The sequence below is a fragment of the Botryllus schlosseri genome, unplaced genomic scaffold (genome assembly GCF_051294905.1).
Source record: "Botryllus schlosseri isolate E-star unplaced genomic scaffold, Bs_hap1 Bs37a, whole genome shotgun sequence".
NCBI classification, from domain to species: domain Eukaryota; kingdom Metazoa; phylum Chordata; class Ascidiacea; order Stolidobranchia; family Styelidae; genus Botryllus; species Botryllus schlosseri.
In genome coordinates this window covers 53,000-74,406 of record NW_027648646.1, presented here as the reverse complement: position 1 = coordinate 74,406, position 21,407 = coordinate 53,000, and the positions used below count along the sequence as shown (strand labels likewise).

Here is a 21,407-nt window from a genome sequence, read left to right as displayed (position 1 = left end):
TACCTTCAGCTACGGATCATCTTTTGTCTGGATCGGTCGTGGGATTTGAGTTCAATTAAAAGTGGTTTCAATAACTCTCCTTACGTTAGGAGCAGTTACAAGCCTACTTCTGGAATCTCGTTGGTGTTTTGATCCTTTAATTGAAAGTTTTGTGCAATAGTAATGAATATTGCGAATATTATATGTTCAATAGTTTCATTGATGTATTGTATACCCTTCCAATGATTAATGCGAAATGTAATTTTTCCAATTTCTTCACTATTGCGACATTTCAACTGCAGCTAGACCACTGTGCTGCAACTCTGCGTGAAATCATACATTGAAAACATCAATATTGATGTTAGCGTCTCGAAATTATATAACATGTGCGGATTGCAGAGTATCTCATTGATATATTCACATGTCAGATTTTATGAGCGTGGTCTAGTCCTAATTATTCATCTTGTAATTTCTGAACTTTGCCACAGATTTTTAAAGTGTCCTATAGTGTTCCAAAATGCCACCAAAGCGTAACGAAAAAGGTGCCAAAGCAGCCGGAGGTCATCAACTGGCTGCTGCCGTATCAATGCCTACAGAAATGGAGGACTTGAGAAAGAAAACGTGGGTCATCGGCGAAGCTATTGGATCCGGTAGATTCGGATTGATATATTTAGGTAATTCCGCGCTCCTGCACATGTGAATAGGCTATTGTGATGTTCATATTTCATGCTTAAGTTTGTCTCTACTTTTCAGCCGGTGCCAGTAAAGAAAATGCAAGTAAAGAGAAGGCACAGTATGTGGTCAAAGTCGTAAGTACCAAAATCACGGACATATGAGTCTCTATTTTTTTGTGATTAAATTCATTCATCTAAGAGGGCATTTGCTTCCAAGTCCATCCCATTTATAAGGTATAGCGTTTGCTAAGGTTTGCTTAAGGTATTGCGGTCCAGCTCGCAATTCAACTGGTAAGCATCCGTTTAGTAAAAAGCGCAGTGTTATGGTCTGGGGTGGATGTTTTGTAACAATTTTTCGTTTCGAATGTTGGACCGCACATCAGAATGGTATTATGGCCTAGTTAAACCAGAATTTGTCGTTCCGAATATCTGAAGTCCCAAAATTCATTTCCATGTCTCAGTCTTATTCTGTATCTATCTTGCCGCACACCGCTTTTGCAATATTTTTATATATGATATGGTGATACTTGTATGCCAGGAGTGTATTAATTTGTAGAAGTGTTGCTATTCCCGCTACAGTCACCAGTAGAGTTAGGGGTTTGGGACATTCTGCTGCAAATAGTTCCATAGACCTACCTTCTGAAACATCTTATTTGAGCGAGTGCTCTTTGTTAAAACATAAGTACTATTGCCAGAATGGGTCTGTAACTACGTAGTTCTATTATTCTGGAGTAGTTATTATTGACTTGTCAATATAATTCATAAAATACATCTATTTATGTTTCCAAATATTCATTCTACATTTAATCGCGAACATGATTCCAGTACTTTTAAAAACGATCACTGGCGATTGACTAAAGAAGGTCTGTGTCATGTTGTCCCAAGCTACTTAAGTACTTTTCGGAACTTTTTGGCTTACACTTCAAGTAGTCCCTGTATGACATATCATTCTACTTTGCAATATTATTTCTGCCATTATTTAGTAACATCAATGACTACTTTGACCAACTCTGTTAATTACTAACATTCATTTGTACTTTTGCCTACGTTGGACTGGTGTACTTATCACTTCTGTGGTATTACTCTAGTAGGCTGTCCAGGGCTTATGAAACCCTTCTTTTCTATGCACAGATCAATTCCCTTGAATATATGCACGACAATGAATATGTTCACGCCGATGTGAAAGGTGGTAATGTCTTATTGGGTCACAGTGATCCGAGCCAGGTGAGTGATAACAAATACTGGAATAACAATTAATTCCTCGTCAAAATTCATCAAGATATATCTGGTTGGTTTTGGACTTGCATACCGCTATCTGGTAGACGGAAAACATAACGAATATGAGGAAGATCCTAGAAAGGCGCTCAACGGCACCATCGAATACACAAGCAGAGATGCTCATAAGGGTGTTGGTCAGTCCCTGCAGATTCCACCATTTTATTTTAGATGTGCTAAAAATTTTTTTGCTTTCTCGCAGTGCCTTCTCGGCGTTCTGATTTAGAAATTTTGGGATACGTACTGCTCCATTGGGTGTCCGGATCACTGCCATGGGAGAATGAACTGTCGGATAAGAGTTATGTTAAGGACCAAAAGATCAAGCATATGGCCGATGTGAAGAAGTTAGTTGCCAGCGTATATCCAGAGGCTACCTCCAGTAAAGGTGTGCAATGTGCATTTCTTATCTCAGTAGGTTTGAGGCTTGGATTCCAGTGTTGGGTCAATTGCAAAATTTATGCCAGGAAACCGATCAACGCCACCAAGAGAGTACCAAAGTGAATGTTGAAGACATTGCACACTAGGGTTGATCAGATTTTTGCATTTTTTGGAAATCTTGTTTTGCGTAATTGCAAATGATAGTTTAGTCACAGTGCATAAAAACACTTCTAAAAGCGATTTTGGTCATTTTCATCGCGATCTTCCTTGCGCGCAAAGACCCACGGACCAATTCTCCCTACTACCGACGATTCACCATTCCTGGTTCGTAGCTTTAGTGAAGTTTGCGGTAGAAAACGGCTGAGTAGAGCTGGGAAATATCAGATTGAATTATCTTTTTCACGATTGAACATACTTACATTCCTATACATTCCAAATGTGTCTCACCTTCCCGTATTTGGCATAGGTAGCCGCGTGGTAGGCCTATGTATGAACGAATACAGGCATTTTCAGCTTGTTTCAACTCAGTAAATGTCAATCAAAGACATATTGTATATGAATGTAATTTCATCTTTATAGTAGCTCCAATTCACCTAATCCGCATCAGGTTTGCAGTATTTAATTCGTCTGAAGGAAAGTTGACCCCCCCCCCCCCACCTCCGAACACAAAAAGAAGGAAGATCGCGATGAAAATGACCAAAATCGCTTTTAGAAGTGTTTTTATGTACTAAACTATCATTTGCAATTACGCGAAACAAGATTTCAAAAAAATGCCCAAATCTGAACAACCCTATTGTACACAGCATAAGAAAGTTTTAATTAATGATTTACCATTATGTGCCATAATGTTTATATACTTTACACACAGTCGCACACTATTCTCTTCCGTTAAAATCAAAATCTCTCGGATCGCCGCCAAGATGGCATCAAAGCATTAAAATCAATTCATCAGTGGGTGGGCGTGGTTGTCCGATTCCCGGGCCGGGATCCTACCTTCTGTAGCTCTTCAGTCTTCATATATCGAAAAACTTTTTAAAAAATCCATGGGGGACGGCCTTGGCATATCCAGTCCTTTACTGACGTAGTAAAGCTGTTTATGCCTTGTCAAAATCACTGGAGTGTGATGTAGTTTCTTTCAGTTTTTGCTGTGATACGATAACCTTATCGGCTAAAGTTGAAGGTAGCCAATGAACTGTATGTTGTGATATGTCACAAAGCCGCAAACTGGCAAAGCAGTAATCTCTTTAAAATTTGATGCTTTACCTCTTTGATAATCGGATAAGCCTTCAACAGCTTGCATTGCGCAATTGAGATATAAAATTGTAATATATCTAGCGAATCTGCATAAAAGTTGACGATGGCCAGCAGTCAAGAACTACTGCTGTACAGTATTGTTAGACACGAGACAATTGTAATCTTGACACTTTTGTTTGCCTTCAGCATCGGCACCGGTGTGCAGTTGCAAAACATACTCATTTGGTTCTGTGGTTCATTTGCCCATACTTACCATAGCGAAACATTTGGCGTCCTAAACATTGAAGTTATGGGGAATCCAGAAACCGGCATAAATTCCGTTGCAACCACTCTTCCGCAGCACACCTCTGCCCCAATCTGATTGCCACATGTTAACGATTAACAACTGGAGAGTATAATCAAAGAACAGTTTCGTTGGTGATCTGGAATATCCATTTTCGAGAAGACACACAACAGGATCTGCATTACGAAAAGGGGTCTGCATTTGACATTGTATGTTCATAATCCAACGTAAAATGTGCCATCGGACACATGCCACTTCATTTTCATTGCTTGCCCTTCCTTTCTATGTCATCCTGGGTTACTAGTCATTCAGCCCGCTCGCCTCATAATGTTAATTGTAAGTTCTTTTTATAAATATCTGTATGCAAGTTGGGTGTTTTATTGAACTCGTTTCAGCTGTGGAATTTGAAAAGTTTCTGCGATACGTCTCAAATCTGCAGTACGACAAAAAACCCGATTACAAACTGATCAGAAAATACTTTGCCGACGCTTTGAAATCGATGGGAGTCGCCGCGAAGGCGAAAATAGATTTCGGCAAGGAAATGACGCCGGGCTCCACGCAAAAACGTGGCAGCCAACCCAAAGCCACGAAGGTGAGATCATATGAAAGCATTCAAGCATGCATGCGCCAACAATCATTCATCACGCTTTGATTCAGCCTCTCCAGAGCACTTCACAATCAAATAATTCTTTGTCTGACGAAAGCAGTGATGGTGCGCCGAAACAGAAACGACGTGCCGAATGCCAGCGGAAACAGGCAGTGGTATCGGAGGAAATTTCGACCGCCGCGACTGAGAACGATGTCAATAACAACCGACGAATTGCTAAGAAACAAACGCAGCCGGAGAGTTCAAAAAAGAATGCAGAGGAATGCATTCTGATGGAATCTTCCGAAGAGTCGTCCAAGGACGAGAATTTTCAGCCAGAGGTCAAAGTTCCAGTGAGAAGGTCGAAGAGGACTAGTAATCAAGACGAAAGCCTCGATAAGTCGCACACGGCCGGATCGTCGATTGATGAGACGACCTCGAGTAAAGGAGCAATCTCGAAGAGGTCTTCGGGAAGACTGCAAATACAGTGAGTCTGAACTTGCTTCAAGTTCTTTGGTTCGATTTTAAATTAGTCGCAGTTTGAGTCGGAGCATTTTAACAAACTCCGGTACGCGTTTCCCAACTCTGACTATGAAGGCTGTCGCAAAATTTCCGTAACTACAACTCCACCAGAGGATGATTTATTAAACTCAGGCTCTATAACCGTCATTGTAATGGACACCGAAAATCCAGACATCTCAGGATTATTCTTTTCCTTGAATTAGGAATTTAAGGTTGAAGTCAAGGAATGATTAGACCAGAAACGGCCCATGCCATATTTGGCTTTCGATAAGGGGTGGGCAACAGGGGTGGGCAACAGGGGTGGGCAACATACGGCCCGCAAAGGGATTTTGTCCGGCCCGCGGACAGTTTTTCGTCTTACATAATATTGTGGCCTGTGGCCACTGTCTGCCGAGATTCCCACTACTTGCTCACTAGGCCAAATTGTAGAGACTGTATATGTTATCATATACGCATGTGCGCAGGTGCGAAAGTGGAGCTTACGCGTAAGCTCGTCGAAGCGAGAAGACTTGCATTATCGGCATCTAAGATTTATTCTGACCCTAATGTCGTCTGTGGTAATCATGCTGTTTATCGACTGCAATGGTCATTTACACCAAGCTGATTTTTCTTGTTTTTAATTACGTAACTGCAGACTTGTAGCACGCCACACTTCTAGGATTTTGCAAGACACCGCTTCTGCCTGGGATCGCCAACTTGAAACGGGTCGGGAGCCGCTTTTCAAAATTCGCAGAGGACGCGGGTCGCATGAATTCAATATCTAGATTAATTAGGCCACACAGTCAAACAAACGCTGCTACACAGTCGAACAACGATGCTATCTCGTCACCTACGCAACCCTAATGAATTGCTATCTTGGTAAATTTAGGGTACCGGGATTATCGAACGCCTTGCAATCTTAATTAGGGACTGCACTGCGTGTTGATTGATCAGAGAGCAGACATGGCGGTGCCTATGGCAGTGGTCGGGAATCTTTTAGTCCGAAGAACCGTATTGGCCTTATTGTTTTCAATTTTACCTCCCAAAGAGCCATACATGTCAATCAGATGTTACGTTACAATTGAAAATTTCTGACGTCATGGTAGTATTAATTCGAGCTCTCAACCCGGGATTCGTCGTGTGCGCCACATTTTTTCTGTAAAAACTTGAACTTATTATGCTGGTTGCCTAACTTGAGCATGCGAAACTTGAGTTACGAGAACGTAGGTTCGCCGTGATGCTCCTTTTAAATGCGAGAACCCATGATCACATGCGTAGGTTGTCCCAAACATGGTCATTACAGCAATCTATAGGCCTACCCAATCTAAGCTGTTAACGAAGATTTTGAAACCTTTAAATAGTATTGGTATTTTCTATTGATGTTCATGAATGACTAGATTTTGAACATTCTTCTCCCAAATTCCCACAATTTGCATTTTATTAATCGAAAATGAAGCGCGAAACGAGAGGTAAGGCACACGCGGGTCAAGCCCCACCACTGATAACGCAATTCATCGTAAATAGCTTAGAATTTATTATAACTGATATTAATCCAATATAACTGTGGCACTGATCCCGAAAATTTAAATACTGATCGATTTCTCAAAGTATCCAGACGTAACATATAACGTTGGGCTACACGCCTATTTTATCGCCGGTGGAGCTACTTGCCAATCAAGAACGTGGACAGCTATAGCGTTGTTTGTAAATCGAGTATGTAATTGTGAATGTCACATCCACGGCAGTTCATTTCGTGGCGTGGATCAGGAAGACAATGTATATTTGAAAACTGCGTTCTCATATTGGTGTCGTCATGTCTGCTATCCTCTTTGATCAATCAACGTATCGCGCAATCCAAGATTTCGAGTCTGGTAGGCTACATCGAATGCGCGGGTGATATTGGTTGCCGGCGCGACAGTAACTTGAATTTGAGGCTTTTGAAAAGAGTTCGATAACAAGTCGCTGCAACATTGACCAATTCAGTTCAAAAATAAATATTTGTCGAAGAGCCATATCTTATCCCCAAAACAGCCATATTTGGCTCGCGAGCCACAGGTTCCCGACCACTGCTGTATGGCAATGCTATATTCTCAAATCGACATTGTCTTTCTCATTAGCGGCGAGAAATAGCTTTGAAGTGACATTGCTGTCATTAAAATGCATTCATTAAAATCGATTTATTCCTCGTATATGTGGATAAATGGGCGAGTAATGTATCGATACAAGAATCAGGAATCCGGCCCGCCAAGTACTTTATTTTCCTATATCCGGCCCGCCGACTGAAGAAGTTGCCCGCCCCTGCGCTATAACGTAATTTGAATGGATTGATATCCTATGATAGGCTATATCCCAAATTGGTAATGTCCTCGATATTGTGTGGCCTACTTATCCATGTTTGGTTTTGAAATCGCCGATTTGGATGGGAGTAAATGTTACTTTCAAGTCCATACCAGTATACAATACATTCTTTAACCATGATCATGAGTCTCAAGGTTTAATAATCTAGCGATTGAATTAGGGTCTGGTATCTCTACCATAACTCTAGAAAAATAAAGTCACATCATATCCCATCACTGACCCCCTATTATCCCAACCCAAATTTTTCATTGACTTCTTATGCTGAGCTGAATATATTAATCCCAGTCAATTGCAACCAATTTATAAATTATATTCAGTGACGTCATATTTTGTGATACGATTGTTGATATATATACAACGCTCTTTCTGATTCTCTATTAGTTGCTGATGATTTCCCCCGACGAGTGTCAGCCGAAAGTATCCGGGCTCATTTCAATTTGAATGTACCATTCAATGGAATAATGAATTTCTTTACCTCCAGGAAGCTCTTCAAATATCTATTTCTGAACGCAGGGTGTGATCAGTCCAGTTGACCCTACCCAGACTCATCGATCACACCCTGTCGTACACCGTTAAGTTCCTTTGTTATTATTTCATCCGCTAATTTTTTTTCGGTTGAACAAATCATTAAATATTTCTCTCTCTCTCTCCCTCTCTCTCTCTCTCTAAAACCTGATGTCATCGGTAGGTCTAAAGCTTCTTTTGCCATTCAGCTAACTCTGCTGCTTTTGTGTGCGGCTCAGTTATTGTTGTTGTTGCTGCGGCAACAATTTCTTCACACTTGTATCCAACAATCTGGAAACTCCGAATGCCTGTCTAGCTTGTCATTGGAAATGATCGATGGTAATATCATGTGAAGTCAATGTATATAGCATATATTGTCGCTGGAAAACCAAACAATCTTATGTCCGTTTTTGCACTGACTTTGGCCATATAATTTGGATATAAATCAGTTTTGGTTTTCAATTTACCTTGAAAATTCATGTTCATATGTCCAAGTCACTAGAAAAGTAGACATTCATGCTACTTAGGTACTTGAAACCCAGTTAAAACAAAAGATGTATGTCCAAATACTGATACAAGAATAAAATACTAAAAGTGGTTATTGATACAAGAATAAAATACTAAAAGTGGTTATAAGACAGTTCGATTTTCCAGTGACGATATAGTTAGTGACCGGAAAAAAACACTTTCTCGAAAAAAATTACATTGTATTACAATAAACTGAATAAAATGACAGGGAGGCTATAGTTTTCATATTTGAATTTGACCAACATGGAAATGACCACTGCTGGCCAGCATGTAAATGACTACTGTTTCAACTGTTTAAATTTCGGACTCATCCGTCCCATTCGCGTTATTCCAACCGCACCCATGCGTCTACAAGACCCGCTTTTACCACAAATTTTACTTGCAAAATTGTTCGGAACTCTTTGTCATTCAATTATGTACCAGCAGAATTCCCGCTTGTGTATCATCTTCTACAGCGGGGTTTCTCAACCTGTGGCCCGCAAACGTTCATTTTGCGGCCCGCGCGCGACACCTTTCATTATGAACGCAATTACTACTGGCATGGTATTGTTACATATTAATTTAGGTACTTAGCTCTCTTCTCGTATCGTCTGTTTCGTTATAATGTCTCATTCTTTGATGTATTGTGGTTTCTTGATATATGCTCGATTTAGATTGTCATTGCCAAACCATTACACGAAATCCCAACAGTGTGGTTACGTAACTATTCTTCGAAATTACAATGAAATGTCGGTCTTGGCCGAGTCTCGGTCTCTCGGCCTCGAGTCATGCGCAATGACTCGAATCTAAGTCGAGTCAATACACAGATTGACTCGAGTCGAATCGAGTCATTTCTGTATTTTGCGAAAACGACTGGAGTCAAGATGAGTCATCAAAAACCTGTTTGCTTTCTTCGATCTAAATGGAACACCGATGTGTTGTTGTTGTTTGAGGTATTCATGGTGTTTGTCAACTACTGTGGTCATTTACACCACGCCAATTCTCCTCATTTTTATTCCGTAGCTGCCGACTTGTAGCACGGCCCACTTCTAGGCTTTTTGCAAGGCACCGCTTACGTGATGAGTTGGTGAGTAGGAGCCCAGATAAACCTCCGGCAGTTAGGTAGGAATTCTGGAGTCGGACTCGAACCAGCAACCCATTGGTGCTGCAGCTGTGGATTTTACCACTACGCTATGGGGCATCAAAACCGTAATCCATATTTCGAGGCATTGCTAAAATTGCTGACGACGTTATAGACGCATCGTTCAAAATTGCTTGGAATATCGCTAAACCCAAGTTATCTGCTAGAGACGGTGTGATTTCAATAAAACTACAACAACTGCAAACCATTAATGCTTTAGAATGCATAAAAATGGACTAAATGCCAGCATACGACTGATAAATAGGCTACAGTAGCCCAAATTTAATAGTAGCCCACAAATGCACGGTAATGTTCTGCGGCCCGCAGACTCTTTTGCTGTTAAAATGCGGCCAGTTCTACAGCCTTGCCCGCTCGTAGAATATTGCGCAGTACATTAAATTTGGTAGAATGTTAGAAATTCTTGTTTTATGTCATGTTACTTGTGTTTCAGATCAAAACCACAACCGAACGCACGCTACTCGATGACGCCGTTGCACACCGAAAGCGTTCTCGGCAAAGACGACAAGCTGACTGGGGAGTATTCCGGAAAACATCCAGGTAAGTGAGTCCTAGTGTCTGGAACACCACAGTCGAGACGAAATTGTGTAACAATTTCAGTTATTAAAAGAAAAAGGAGAAAGAAGATACCGAAAACCGACGCCGAGACTCAAACGTCGCCAGGACTGCTCCAGCAATCGACACGTTCTCGTGTATGAGTATTTTGATAGCGAGAGACAACAGTACAACGATAGGCTAGGGCTACCAACCTCCACGCGACGCCGTGAATATAAGGTGGAAATTTCAAGACGTAGCATAACGTTACAACTCGATCAATGCAAGGGTTTGTTACTTTATTGCAATTCGTACAGAGATCATTGCTTTCTTGCACATTAGAAGTAAGAAAACAGTTACATGGACGGACTGTCTGATTCTCTGTCATGGCCGCGTCGTATAAAAAATAAGGCGGACAGTAAAAATGAGTTTGCTGATTGTGGAACAGTATATACAATCAATATATCAATATATACTGAATACATACGTTCAAACAAATATACGGCAAGAATCATTTGAATAGTTACATAGATTGCAGTATTGGTATGAGACTCGCACAATTGTAATGCGTGTCGGCTCAGGTCTTCCCGGGTAATATCTCATGGAGACTATTCCTTCGGTGTCGGCGGCGGCAAAGCCACCTGCCACTTCTCCTGCGGATCTGATGGGTCTATTCCTGCGATAATGCAGCATGGCCAGGCCGGAGAGCAGAAACCATTCGAAAACGCAGAACCACGAAGCGGACTGTACAGAAAAAGCAAATCTTAATCGTCCACTTCAAGTATGAGAAGTTGTGTTCATGACCAAATCGTGTTACCTGCGCAGTGGTCATGTTAGCGTAGTAGTCAACTATGCCGATAGCCGTCGACTTATAAGCCCAGACCTTGGTCTCACCATCCTGGCAGTTCCTGTTAAAAATATGTAGGCCTTATTGGGTAGGCTTAAATCAAAGAGACGGACTTTCAGCATTCCCGTGGCCACTTACTGGCCACGGATAATTTCGTGGCCGGCCACAGATATTCCGTGGCCGGCCATGAAAAGTGCTATTCTGTGGCCGGCCATGGTGATTTTCATGGCCGGCCATGAAATTTCAGTATGGCCGGCCATGAAATCTCCATGGCCGGCCATGTCAAACTCATTCTCATGGCCGGCCATGACTAAATTTCATGGCCGGCCATAGCCAAATTTCATGGCCGGCTGCAATATATCAAGTTAGTATCGATGATAAGTACTGTATGTACCGTGGCCCAATCGTGGTCAAATGCATGATCAATTATGTTCTATTATGGGCGAACAGTAAATAGAACTAGGTGAGAGCGAGAGTTTAGCTCAGTTTATATGCATTTTCACCCGAAATACCAGAAGAATAGCGATACAATGAAACGATAGGAAGAAGATGATAACGATCTGGAATATAGTCTCCATATATCAATTAAAAACACAAAAAATGATGTAAAGAATGCATTAAAAAGGGCGATATCCGCTAAATGAAACAGGAAATAATGGTATAGAAAGCTAGAAGCGATGAAGACATTATCAAAACTAGTAAATGGTAAGTGTTGATTTGTATCTTTTTTATTGAAATAGACCTGAATATTCGGCTGACACTCGTCACAGCTAATCGTATGCAACTGCATAGAATTGGAAAAAACAATGTATACCAGATATCTGTCAGAAAATCTCTATAAGTTCCCCAAAAGCTGTGGGATTCACATGACATTCTGTGGCCGGCCACAGAACAGATTAGAGCTCGCTGTGGCCGGTGCTTCCCCCGTTCTGATATTGATTTTCAACCGTAAGATGTGCAATGTGCATTGTGCAGTTGCAATCGATTGTATAGTTATAGTTTTTTTTTGTAAATATGCAAACCTACGATTGAACAATATGATGATGATAATGTCCTTCATTTTTCAACCATGTTTATCGTTTATGATGAGTCTGCGATGCGAATAAGTAATACATATATATTTGATCATGCAGTTTAAGGATGTTTGTAGGGGCAGTTTAAAATCTTTCGTGGATTGCCCTGATGAATTTATGAATAATACAATACTGTACTGGGAATTTGTCTTAATTCACTGCCGATTTTCGATTTACGCTTAAGTAGACTCGACTATAAACCTCCTTGAATGCATAATCTGTTCCATCGAGATATTGGATCGGTCAATATGCGGTCATTTTACCTGTTTTCTTGTTTTCAATACTAAATACCGCAATGAAAGTACCCGAACGAAACAATTAGGGAATCAAAGAACCAAGAATATGTGGAAAATACTGTTTCAAGTTCCAGAAAAGCTGTGAAATCCACATAACATTCTGTGGCCGGGCACAGAGCAGCTCGCAGCTCGCTGTGGCCGGTGCTTCCCCCGATCTGATATGTCTTTCCAACGCTATAGGACAGTGGTTCCCAACGTGGGCGATATCGCCCCCCAGGGGGCGATTTGTCGGTCCAGGGGGGCGAAAATAGGTAAGGGGGCGATAGGGGGGCGAAAACGGACGAAGGGGGCGATAGGGGGCGATGGCGCGTCCAAATGGCTATATTGGCGTCCATTGCCGTAACTGCCACACCCAAACCCCCATTTGGGATGGGGGGGGGGCCTGAGCTCGAAGGGGACCAACAATTTTTTCGTGAATTAACATTTATTATAGAGTATTATTTTGGAAATTTAGGCAACTTTTTCAAAAAAAATTCGCGCTGCGCGCCATTTCGTGGTCCGGTATTTCTTGCTTATTGGATACCCTTCGTCAAAGAAATAATACGAATGAATTATAGAAATGGGCATCTCGGCGTCAGCCATTATCACACCATGACGCACCAAGACATATGAAGTTTCAGGCCATGTAACATGCGATTCCGAGAAGTGTGCCAGAACGAAAAAACCTTGGCGGAAAAGGACTGCCTTTATGTTGACCGACTTCGATATATATACGATATATTAATATATATATTTAATTGTCCATAGGCGCCTAAATGGCTGGCGCCAAATGTTCCTGTCCTGGCAATCAGAACCCTACAAAAATGTCATGTAGCAGAGAGAAATTAATTGCCGGTGCAGAAATACCAATTTGAAATCGTGTGCGTCTTTTAGTTTAGTACGTATAGGCGATTTGAATATCTTTTGACATAGCAGACAGGCCACGAAATGTCACTACGTAACGAAGTCATTATACGCACGGGTCCGCATGAATGTGTTCAATTATTATATACGGGCCCTACAGTTTCCAAGACACCTCACTCAGCTTTACCGGTAAATCTGAATACATGAGCAGAGAGGATAAAAAATTGACAGCAATATATATTCAATTCCCGATCATATTGACCGATTCAATCATGAATGATAGAAATTTTTCGCGCTTCGCGCGAATTAAGCCTACTAACTAAGGAGTCCAACAAATTGTGCTGAGAAGTAGCGCTAAAGAGGTATCGGGGGAGTTGGGTCTGAGGGGTGCTGAAGTTTGCTTTATCGCCCTATTGAGGGGGGTCAAGACCAACGTATTGGAGGAGGCTGAAGAAGTGCTGTTATGTTCCTTTTGGAATCAAGTGGTAGAAATCACCTTTTTTGTTAGTCAACTCACCAAAATGTAGCTGGAAAAGTGTAATTTCGAGGTCGAGCCGAGAAGTTGACCTTTTTTCCTAGTCAACTCGCCGGTGAATTCAGTCTGTATGCCCATTTTCGGTTCCCAATATTTGGGGGGCGATGATCGGTGTGGAGCGTGAAAAGGGGGCGATGAGTCGAAAAAGGTTGGGAACCACTGCTATAGGACATGCAGTTGCAAACAATTCCATAGTTTGTTATCTTTCGTATAGCTGAATAGTGAATAGCTGTGAATTGGATAATGCCAGGCTGATACAATCCTTCCTTTCTGTATCAGCTCTATGATGAGTCCGCGATATGCGGTTATATACATATCTGATTATCGTACTGCTATACAATACATACGACGTTCGAGATCCTCAACATCAATGGAACTTGCACTCATTTGCACGATGAGAATTGTGTCGATGAATCTAAGAATATTTCTATGCTGTAGCAGCACGTGAACTTGACACACTGCAGATGTGCTGTAGATGTAGAATAAAGGCAACGATGTAGCCTAACCTACCGGTAATATTGGTAAAATGTGGGGCTTTGTTCCCAGAAATTTGATTTTGGTCCCGTTTCCGATCCTATATAATTTGTATGTATAATGTATATTGTATATCCACCTAGGTGCCGTTCTTCCAGGTTGAAGCAAATAATGTACGAATGAGATGCATGTCGCAGTCACTAACGATGCCGTGTATGCCAGATGATACTTGATTACTTGAGTGCAAGGATCGTTTTGTATTGCATGTCGTTGTTAGATCAATTTGCTAACCGATGTGGCGGGCATAGGACGTAAATGTGCCTGCTATATAATTAAATTACTGCTATAATAATAGATAACTTCAGATACTTTGCGTCATCTAAGGCAGCATCATCGATCGATGCGACATCAAATGCAGCGCCATCGATCGATGAAAAAATGCCCATGCCAAGCCTGCGAATCGACCAATAGGCATGATATATTTGTGGTTGATGCAGCGATTCAGCGAACAATCTTGATGACACAGACAAGTTCCAATCGTTCATTATAATTCGACATTTGAAGGCGGTGCAAATACTTATCGCCGTGTAAAGTGCATCTGATCTCTCGTGCCCCTGGGTGTTTTCTGTGAAAAGCATGTACTAGACACATTGCATTCATGCAACTACTTGAATAGGAATTGTGAATGATTGTAATCATATCTTCAATTGCTTCAGATTTTGTGAAATTGGTAACGGAATAAACAAACTTTTTGTAGCAAAATATGACGGTTTCTTTATGTAAAAAACGAAAGAGGGGCAGGGAGTCAGATTATCTACGTTTGCATCACTAATGGGATTGGGCGATGGAGATGCGAAGAAACTGCAAGGTTATCGAGTCTGCACCACGGTTTTATCTTTCCACGCAATCCCACTGCGTTGATCGTCTGGCGTGGAAGCTGTGTGGACACCAGTTTAAATGTAAAGACGTTTGTCTGACCGAGCAATAAGATGTACGCAGTACGCTCATACATTACTCTATCAAATATTTATCTAGATTCTAGAAAGTTCAAGGAACGTATGTTTCGGTGTTAGTTTACAACGCACCGTCTCAGAGTACTTTTTCAATAGTCAGTGGGAATTAAATTCATTTCTACAGCGAACAGAGAAGGTAACACGTGTAAAGCCGTGCAAATTTTGAACCCATCCCTAAACTACTCAATAAAGTGGTAATGTAACTTATTAGGTACGTGCGATAATATAGTTGAAGTCGTCTATACAAACCTTGCCACCAGCAAGTTCGTATTGAAAATGAAGAAGATCTACTTGACTATTGTTAAATTGGATGCAAAGGGCGGATTTTGATCCAACTAGATGTGCCAAATCACGAACTGGCCATGAACTCGTGGCCGGCCACGATGAATTCTTATGGCCGGCCATGAAATTCACTGTGGCCGGCCACGAGACAACGCATTTTCATAGCCGGCCACGAGATATTCGTGGCCGGCCACAAAAAAATCTGTGGCCAGTAAGTGGCCACGGGAAAGCTGAGACCCCTACTGAAATCAAATGTATGTGTGGGCACCCTTTGACTGCAAGTGTTGTACATTGTCCTGTAGGTCATTCTATATAACTCCCATACTAAATTCCGAATTGCATCTCTGCCTGTGCAAGTTTGGAAGCTGTGACACCAACTTTTACACAAATAGAATTGCGATTCTCACTCCAAGCTGCCGGTACATGCTATATTTGGCGTCTGTATGCAATTTACGAGTAGGGGAAAGCTTGACAAAACAATAAATACATATACTTACTGTATGGAAGCATCTGGGGTTACAGACTTGCAGAATTGCGAAAATCCCATGCTCAAGATGCAAGAGCTAATGAACTTCATGCAAAACATGAGGCAGCATATCAAAATTGCCGGAAGAACCCACATCAGCGTTTTGAAGTTTCAATATGCGTATTAGTGAAGCGTCAGTGAGGCCCACTCATGTATTCGTACGCATTTTCCACGGACTTGTACAGCGCAAATGCCGAGTAGCTGCCGTAGCAGAGAGCGTACAGCACCGTGAATATTGTAAGGTAAGTGCAGAAGCCGCAAGCGCTCGTACTGCCGTATTCGGTGATATTAATAGTCTTGGTATCATACTGCACAGAAGCGCCCAATATGCAGTTGCCGCCAAATTGTGACTGAAAAAAATACATTATAATACAAGTAATACGTTAAAAACCGCATAAGTTAAAATACCTGGGTCAGTCCAATCGGCACAGAAGATACGATCTCTGTAATCAATGTTGCAAGATATATCAGGATAGAGGACCCAACTATCCAGTCTAAACCATGATAAATTCTGAAGATTTGAGATTGCAGGAAATTGTTAATTATTAGTGTCTGGAGGTAATATGAAGTAGAGTGGCTCAACGTAGTTTTCAACTTCATATGAGCCGCGGGACTAGCAGTTTGAAATCCAAATCACAACACTTCGGTAGGAAAATGCATTCTCAATGCATTGAACCAAGATAGGATACCAAGTATTTATTATTCATATCATGCAAGGCTTCAACAATTTATATCTTTGTGACTGATATTATATTGTTGTGGTGAGGCATATTTACAGAAATGGATCACTTCAAGAAAGGCACATGGGCTCATACGTTTCAAAATATTATATTAGATGTCTTGAGAGATCTAAGAGGTGGTCAGAGTAGTTATTGAAAATTACAAGTAGAAATACTGCTTTGGAGAAAGTGTAAAATTTCTGAAGTAGTTTGAGGAAGCACTGGCGTAGCAGCATTTATACTGCCTCCCCTGGCTCTCGCTTAAAATGCCGCCCCCTAAGTAGACCCTGGGCCGTAACAGCACTTCGTCAGCCACCCCCCCCCCCCCCCCCAAAAAAAAAACGTTGGTATTGGGCCCCCATAAGGTGATAAACCGAACTTCTGATGGGCTTCGCCCCCCCCCAGACCCCCTCACGCTATTCGCAGTTTATCGTTACTTTTCGTCTACATTGGGTGTCCGTTCCTGAGTCAGCTTTACTCGCCTATACGCGCAAGGCGCGAGAAATTTATATAATTCATGATTGAACCGGTCAATATGATGGAGAATTGCGTATATTGCTATCAATTTTTATCCTCTCTCTGCTCACTTAATCTGATTTACCGGTAGAGACGAGTGAGGTGTGTTTGAAAAGGTAGGACCACTCAATAATAATTAAACATCTTCCGGCGGGCGGATCCGTTGGTATGACTTCGTTACGTAGGCCTCATGGTATTTCTTCACTGGCTTATAATTTTTCCGCGCAGGATGGTATCTGTCTTGTGAGGTTCAGATGCCTAGACAGAAACATTCGGCGCCAGTCATTTAAGCGCCTATGGACTGCAATTAAACCTATGTGTATTTGGTATAGGCCTTTAGGCCAATATATAGGCCTTTTTGGCCAAAGATTTCTCGCTGCCGATCGTTCTGGCGCACTTCTTGGAGTCGCATGTTACACGACCTAAAACTTTATATGTCTTCGTGCGTCGTGGCGCGATAATGGCTAACGGCGATATGCTCATTTCTAAAAATCCTGCGTATTTCTTCTTGGGGGAAGAGTACTCAATAATCATAATGTTTGTCTACTTGAGATAGATGCATAAATTTTCAAAAAATACTCTATAATTTATACTAATTCACGAAATAATTTAGGGCCACCTTCGAGCTCGCCCACCCCCCAAATTCGGGGGTATGGGGTGCGGCAGTTACGGTCCTAGAGTAGACCGCAGCAAATCTCGACATAGATTCATGTTCAAGCAATCTTTTCAATAAAAATTATTACATATATTATGCCGCTTCTCAGCCTCACCGTCTCAACGTTAATAAGGCTGAAAATAATAAGGACAAGAAATAGATAACGAATGTATTTCATTTTCGAATCTTAATTAACACTTGTATAAATTTAAGCACAATCTATCAATCTTACAATTATTACCAACTAAACAGTTTCTAGGACCGGTTTACCTTCATAGCACTAAAGATTGGCATTGACCTTCCCACATTTCACTGACTCAACTATTTGACGGCGATGTAAAACAACACTAGGCATGCAGAGCGATTGCTTTGCTGTGTACTGTGACCAGTCTGTAGGTAAGAAAGTAATTATTAGCATTGTGAAGACGCGGTGATAACAGGTTACTAAGTTATTTTAATAAACTTGAGCTGTTTTGTCAAGAACACATGCACGTTGAGGTTTAAAACTAAGTGAAGTATCGCCTCCAATTTCCCGGAGTAAAATTCGATGTAAATGGCATATTCACGATCTACCATATTTTCATTTGACGTACTAATCACACAATGCGTCAATTACGTATTTGCTGTAACTTCTCTGTATTGCGCTCCGATCTCAGGGGTCTTGTAATACCGGGGACAGCGTCATTGTATGACAGCGGAAATGGTTCGCTGGATTAGCAAAAGTTAAGAACCACTATTCCATTGCAAAATTACCATTTGCATCTTATGACGCGGTCGAATTCATCTGCTGTAGAAAATTGATACATCCTGTGATGTAGCAGCATATCTCTTCACCATCCGCGTAGCTCAGTTTCTAGTTTTTACAGTTCATGGGAGCGTAATTATGATTTCTTTTAACAAGTACTTACGTACCGTCATGGGTAGATTTACACAAGTCAATGCTCCTTCTACTTGCAATAATTTAGGGTTGTTTTTAAGAGCATTATACTTCAACTCGTACTTGAGTAGATTTTTGCTTCGCTGTTTCTACTTGATTATCTTGCTTGACCAGCACATTGAAATAATTGAACATATTCGGGCGGACCCGTTGTTATATTGACTTTCGTGATGCTATTTCGTGACCTCCTTCCTATATCTGCTACGTCAGAAGATATGGAAATTGCCAAAACGTATCAAACTAAAAGACGCACATGATTTCAAATTGGTGTTTCTTAACTGGCAAATAATTTTTCCCTGCGAGATGGCATCTGTCCTGTAGGGTTCAGATAGCCAAGACAGGAACATTCGATGCCAGCCATTGAGGCTCCTATGGACAATTAAACATTTAAGTATATTCATCGAAGTTTTCGGTCAGCACAAGGGCATTCCTTTTCGGCCAAGGTCTTCTCGCTGCCGATCGTTCTGGCACACTTCTCGGAGTCGCATGTTACATGGCATATAACTTCATATATCTCGGTGCGTCGTGGTGCAGTATTAGCCGACGCTAAAGTATCCCATTACTCTATCATTTATGTTTATTCACGAAATAATTTTGGGCCCCCACGAGTTCGGCTCCCCAACCCCAATTGGGGGTTTGGGGTGCGGCAGTTACGGTTCTGACACCAACATAGCCGTTTTAACGCGTCATCGCCCCCTTTATTGTTTTCGCCCCTATCGCCCACTTCGTCCGTTTTCGCCCCCCTATCGCCACCTTCGTTATTTTCGCCCCACTAGACCGCCAAATCTCCCACGTTGGGAACCACTGCTGTAGACGTACACAGCACCTCACCACCGTGAACTAAACCTCACCAAAACAGACTATGTAAAACTATTACCAGGAATTAGATTCGCATCTTGGCAGGTTTAAGCAATAATTACACCCGAAATATCATAATAGAGGTGCTAGGAAAGGTACTTTACTATGATATTGAAGTATTTGAAAGTATGGAATATATGTAGCAAATATGGTATGGAACAATGTTGGTATGGTATGGAAAATTGCAAGTATGGTATGGAGAGAGTAAGGCCAGTATGGAGTATGGAAAATCCACATTCCATACCATACCATACCATGCCCTGGTTGTAGGTACAATCTGGACCAAAACAGTAATTCGTCCTCCACTCCAAACGTTGATATTGGTAGGGTTGTAACCAAATCACAATGTCCCGAGTCACAAGTCAATCTCACTTTTATAGTTTTGATTCGAGTCAAGTCGAGTCATTTTCAATTCACCCCCGAGTCACGTCCGAGTCCAAGTCAGCTAGTATAGGGTCGAGTCCGAGTCATAGTGTTTGACTCGAGTACGAGTCCAAGTCGTTATGTTCTCAGTTTTCAGATCAATCCGGTTCAACCCACTTTTTAAAACATCAATGTATGTCGACTTCCGAGTCAGCTAATAATCACCAATTGGGGTTTCAAGTATTTTATTCATCCATGTATCATGGGAAAGGAAACATGAAATTGAAAATACCAACAGCGTACGATTTATTTCTCTTATCCACAACTCACACGACAAACAGACGACTCACAAAGGTCTTATCAGGTCTCAGTTCAGGGAATTACGTAAGGTTTACCAACTCCTTATTTACTATTATTAACATGGCGCTATATCAATATATTTCGTTAAAGTATCGACACTTGTTCACAAATATTTTTCAAATAGTCTGCCTCCTGTGTTTGATGACTTTTTCATACCTGCTAAACATGTCCATTCCCATTACACGAGATCCTCGTCTAAAGGAAGCATCTACTTACCCCCACCCAATAGCAACCTAACTAAGAGATCTATCGACTACTCGGGACCTATCATCTGGAATGCATTACCACCACATATCCGTGAATTACCTTATAATAGATTCAAAAAAGCCCTACTTGATCACCTCTTGGTATTCTGAGAGTGACAGACGTCATAAAATACGAAACGGCAAAAATGATGCACAATATCTTCCATCATAATAGATCCTTCTTCGACAAACATTTCACTACTTTTGCCTCGGTACACTCGCACTTCACTCGTTCTGCCTCATCTAATGGTTTGTTACTTCCGCGTGTAGATAAATCGTCCTCCCAGAAAAGTTTCTATTATATTGGTGCCGCTACCTGGAACTCTCTATCAGAAGACCTCAGAGATTTGCCCGATCATCTATTTAAAAAACGTTATCGGAAATATATATTAGATAAGTATAATTGATAATATGCCGATTTTGCAACTACTGTCTTATTGTTGAAAAGTACCGTATAATCTACTCTATTGACCCTTTTCTGCACTGCTGTCTTGAAACTGTAATATTTATAGCTCGTGTATCCTTGTTGAATTTTTTTCTCTGATTTTCTTGTAGTTTTGTATATTTATTGTCATTTGTTTTGTGCCATTGAATATAATGTGTATACTCCTTCAGGTGGCGACTGTGTACTAAGGCCTTGCGGCCCCTCGTCGTCATCCTGGTCCGTACCGGATTTTCACTGGTGTGACAAATAAATGATTGATTGATTGATTGATCTTATCGTTACACTAACACTGTTGCCCTACCTCGCCCAGACATTGCTTCATTGATCATTTGCTACCATTGTTTGATTTTTTTCTATTTTCCTTTCTTAACTAAACATTTTTTTACAGCCAGACTGTTAGTGTTCAGAGTCAAGTGTACCTGTTTGAT

At 41.3% G+C, this 21,407-nt stretch overlaps 3 protein-coding genes across 3 annotated transcripts; 2 read left to right on the top strand and 1 right to left on the bottom strand.

Moving 5' to 3' along the window:
- The first annotated feature begins 472 nt into the window (after window positions 1-472).
- Window positions 473-866, top strand: LOC145460041 (serine/threonine-protein kinase VRK1-like). The gene is made up of 2 exons (XM_080338447.1): window positions 473-653; window positions 733-866. The coding sequence occupies exons 1-2, from the start codon at window positions 497-499 to the stop codon at window positions 813-815; spliced, it is 240 nt and encodes a 79-aa protein (XP_080194573.1). The 5' UTR covers window positions 473-496; the 3' UTR covers window positions 816-866.
- Window positions 867-1,625: 759 nt separating this feature from the next.
- Window positions 1,626-4,629, top strand: LOC145460039 (uncharacterized). The gene is made up of 3 exons (XM_080338445.1): window positions 1,626-2,065; window positions 2,131-2,313; window positions 4,239-4,629. Exons 2-3 carry the CDS (start codon window positions 2,256-2,258, stop codon window positions 4,493-4,495), a joined length of 315 nt encoding a protein of 104 aa, XP_080194571.1. The 5' UTR covers window positions 1,626-2,065; window positions 2,131-2,255; the 3' UTR covers window positions 4,496-4,629.
- Window positions 4,630-10,478: 5,849 nt separating this feature from the next.
- On the bottom strand, window positions 10,479-16,481 carry LOC145460038 (transmembrane protein 179B-like). The gene is made up of 5 exons (XM_080338444.1): window positions 16,290-16,481; window positions 16,038-16,231; window positions 15,851-15,981; window positions 10,810-10,919; window positions 10,479-10,736 (listed from the first exon to the last, which is right to left on the bottom strand). The coding sequence occupies exons 1-5, from the start codon at window positions 16,479-16,481 to the stop codon at window positions 10,482-10,484; spliced, it is 882 nt and encodes a 293-aa protein (XP_080194570.1). The 3' UTR covers window positions 10,479-10,481.
- Window positions 16,482-21,407: the final 4,926 nt, after the last annotated feature.

Bases quoted from the DNA above. Each gene is read 5' to 3' on its own strand.
- LOC145460041 (XM_080338447.1), top strand. From the start codon at position 497: ATGCCACCAAAGCGTAACGAAAAAGGTGCCAAAGCAGCCGGAGGTCAT. The intron at 654-732 runs GTAATTCCGCGC...TCTACTTTTCAG, and splicing joins ATTCGGATTGATATATTTAG to CCGGTGCCAGTAAAGAAAAT.
- LOC145460039 (XM_080338445.1), top strand. From the start codon at position 2,256: ATGGCCGATGTGAAGAAGTTAGTTGCCAGCGTATATCCAGAGGCTACC. The intron at 2,314-4,238 runs GTGTGCAATGTG...AACTCGTTTCAG, and splicing joins AGAGGCTACCTCCAGTAAAG to CTGTGGAATTTGAAAAGTTT.
- LOC145460038 (XM_080338444.1), bottom strand. From the start codon at position 16,481: ATGAAGTTGAAAACTACGTTGAGCCACTCTACTTCATATTACCTCCAG. The intron at 10,920-15,850 runs AAGTATATGTAT...CTACCCAATAAG, and splicing joins CCCAGATGCTTCCATACAGT to GCCTACATATTTTTAACAGG. The intron at 10,737-10,809 runs GTAACACGATTT...TTTTCTGTACAG, and splicing joins CTAACATGACCACTGCGCAG to TCCGCTTCGTGGTTCTGCGT.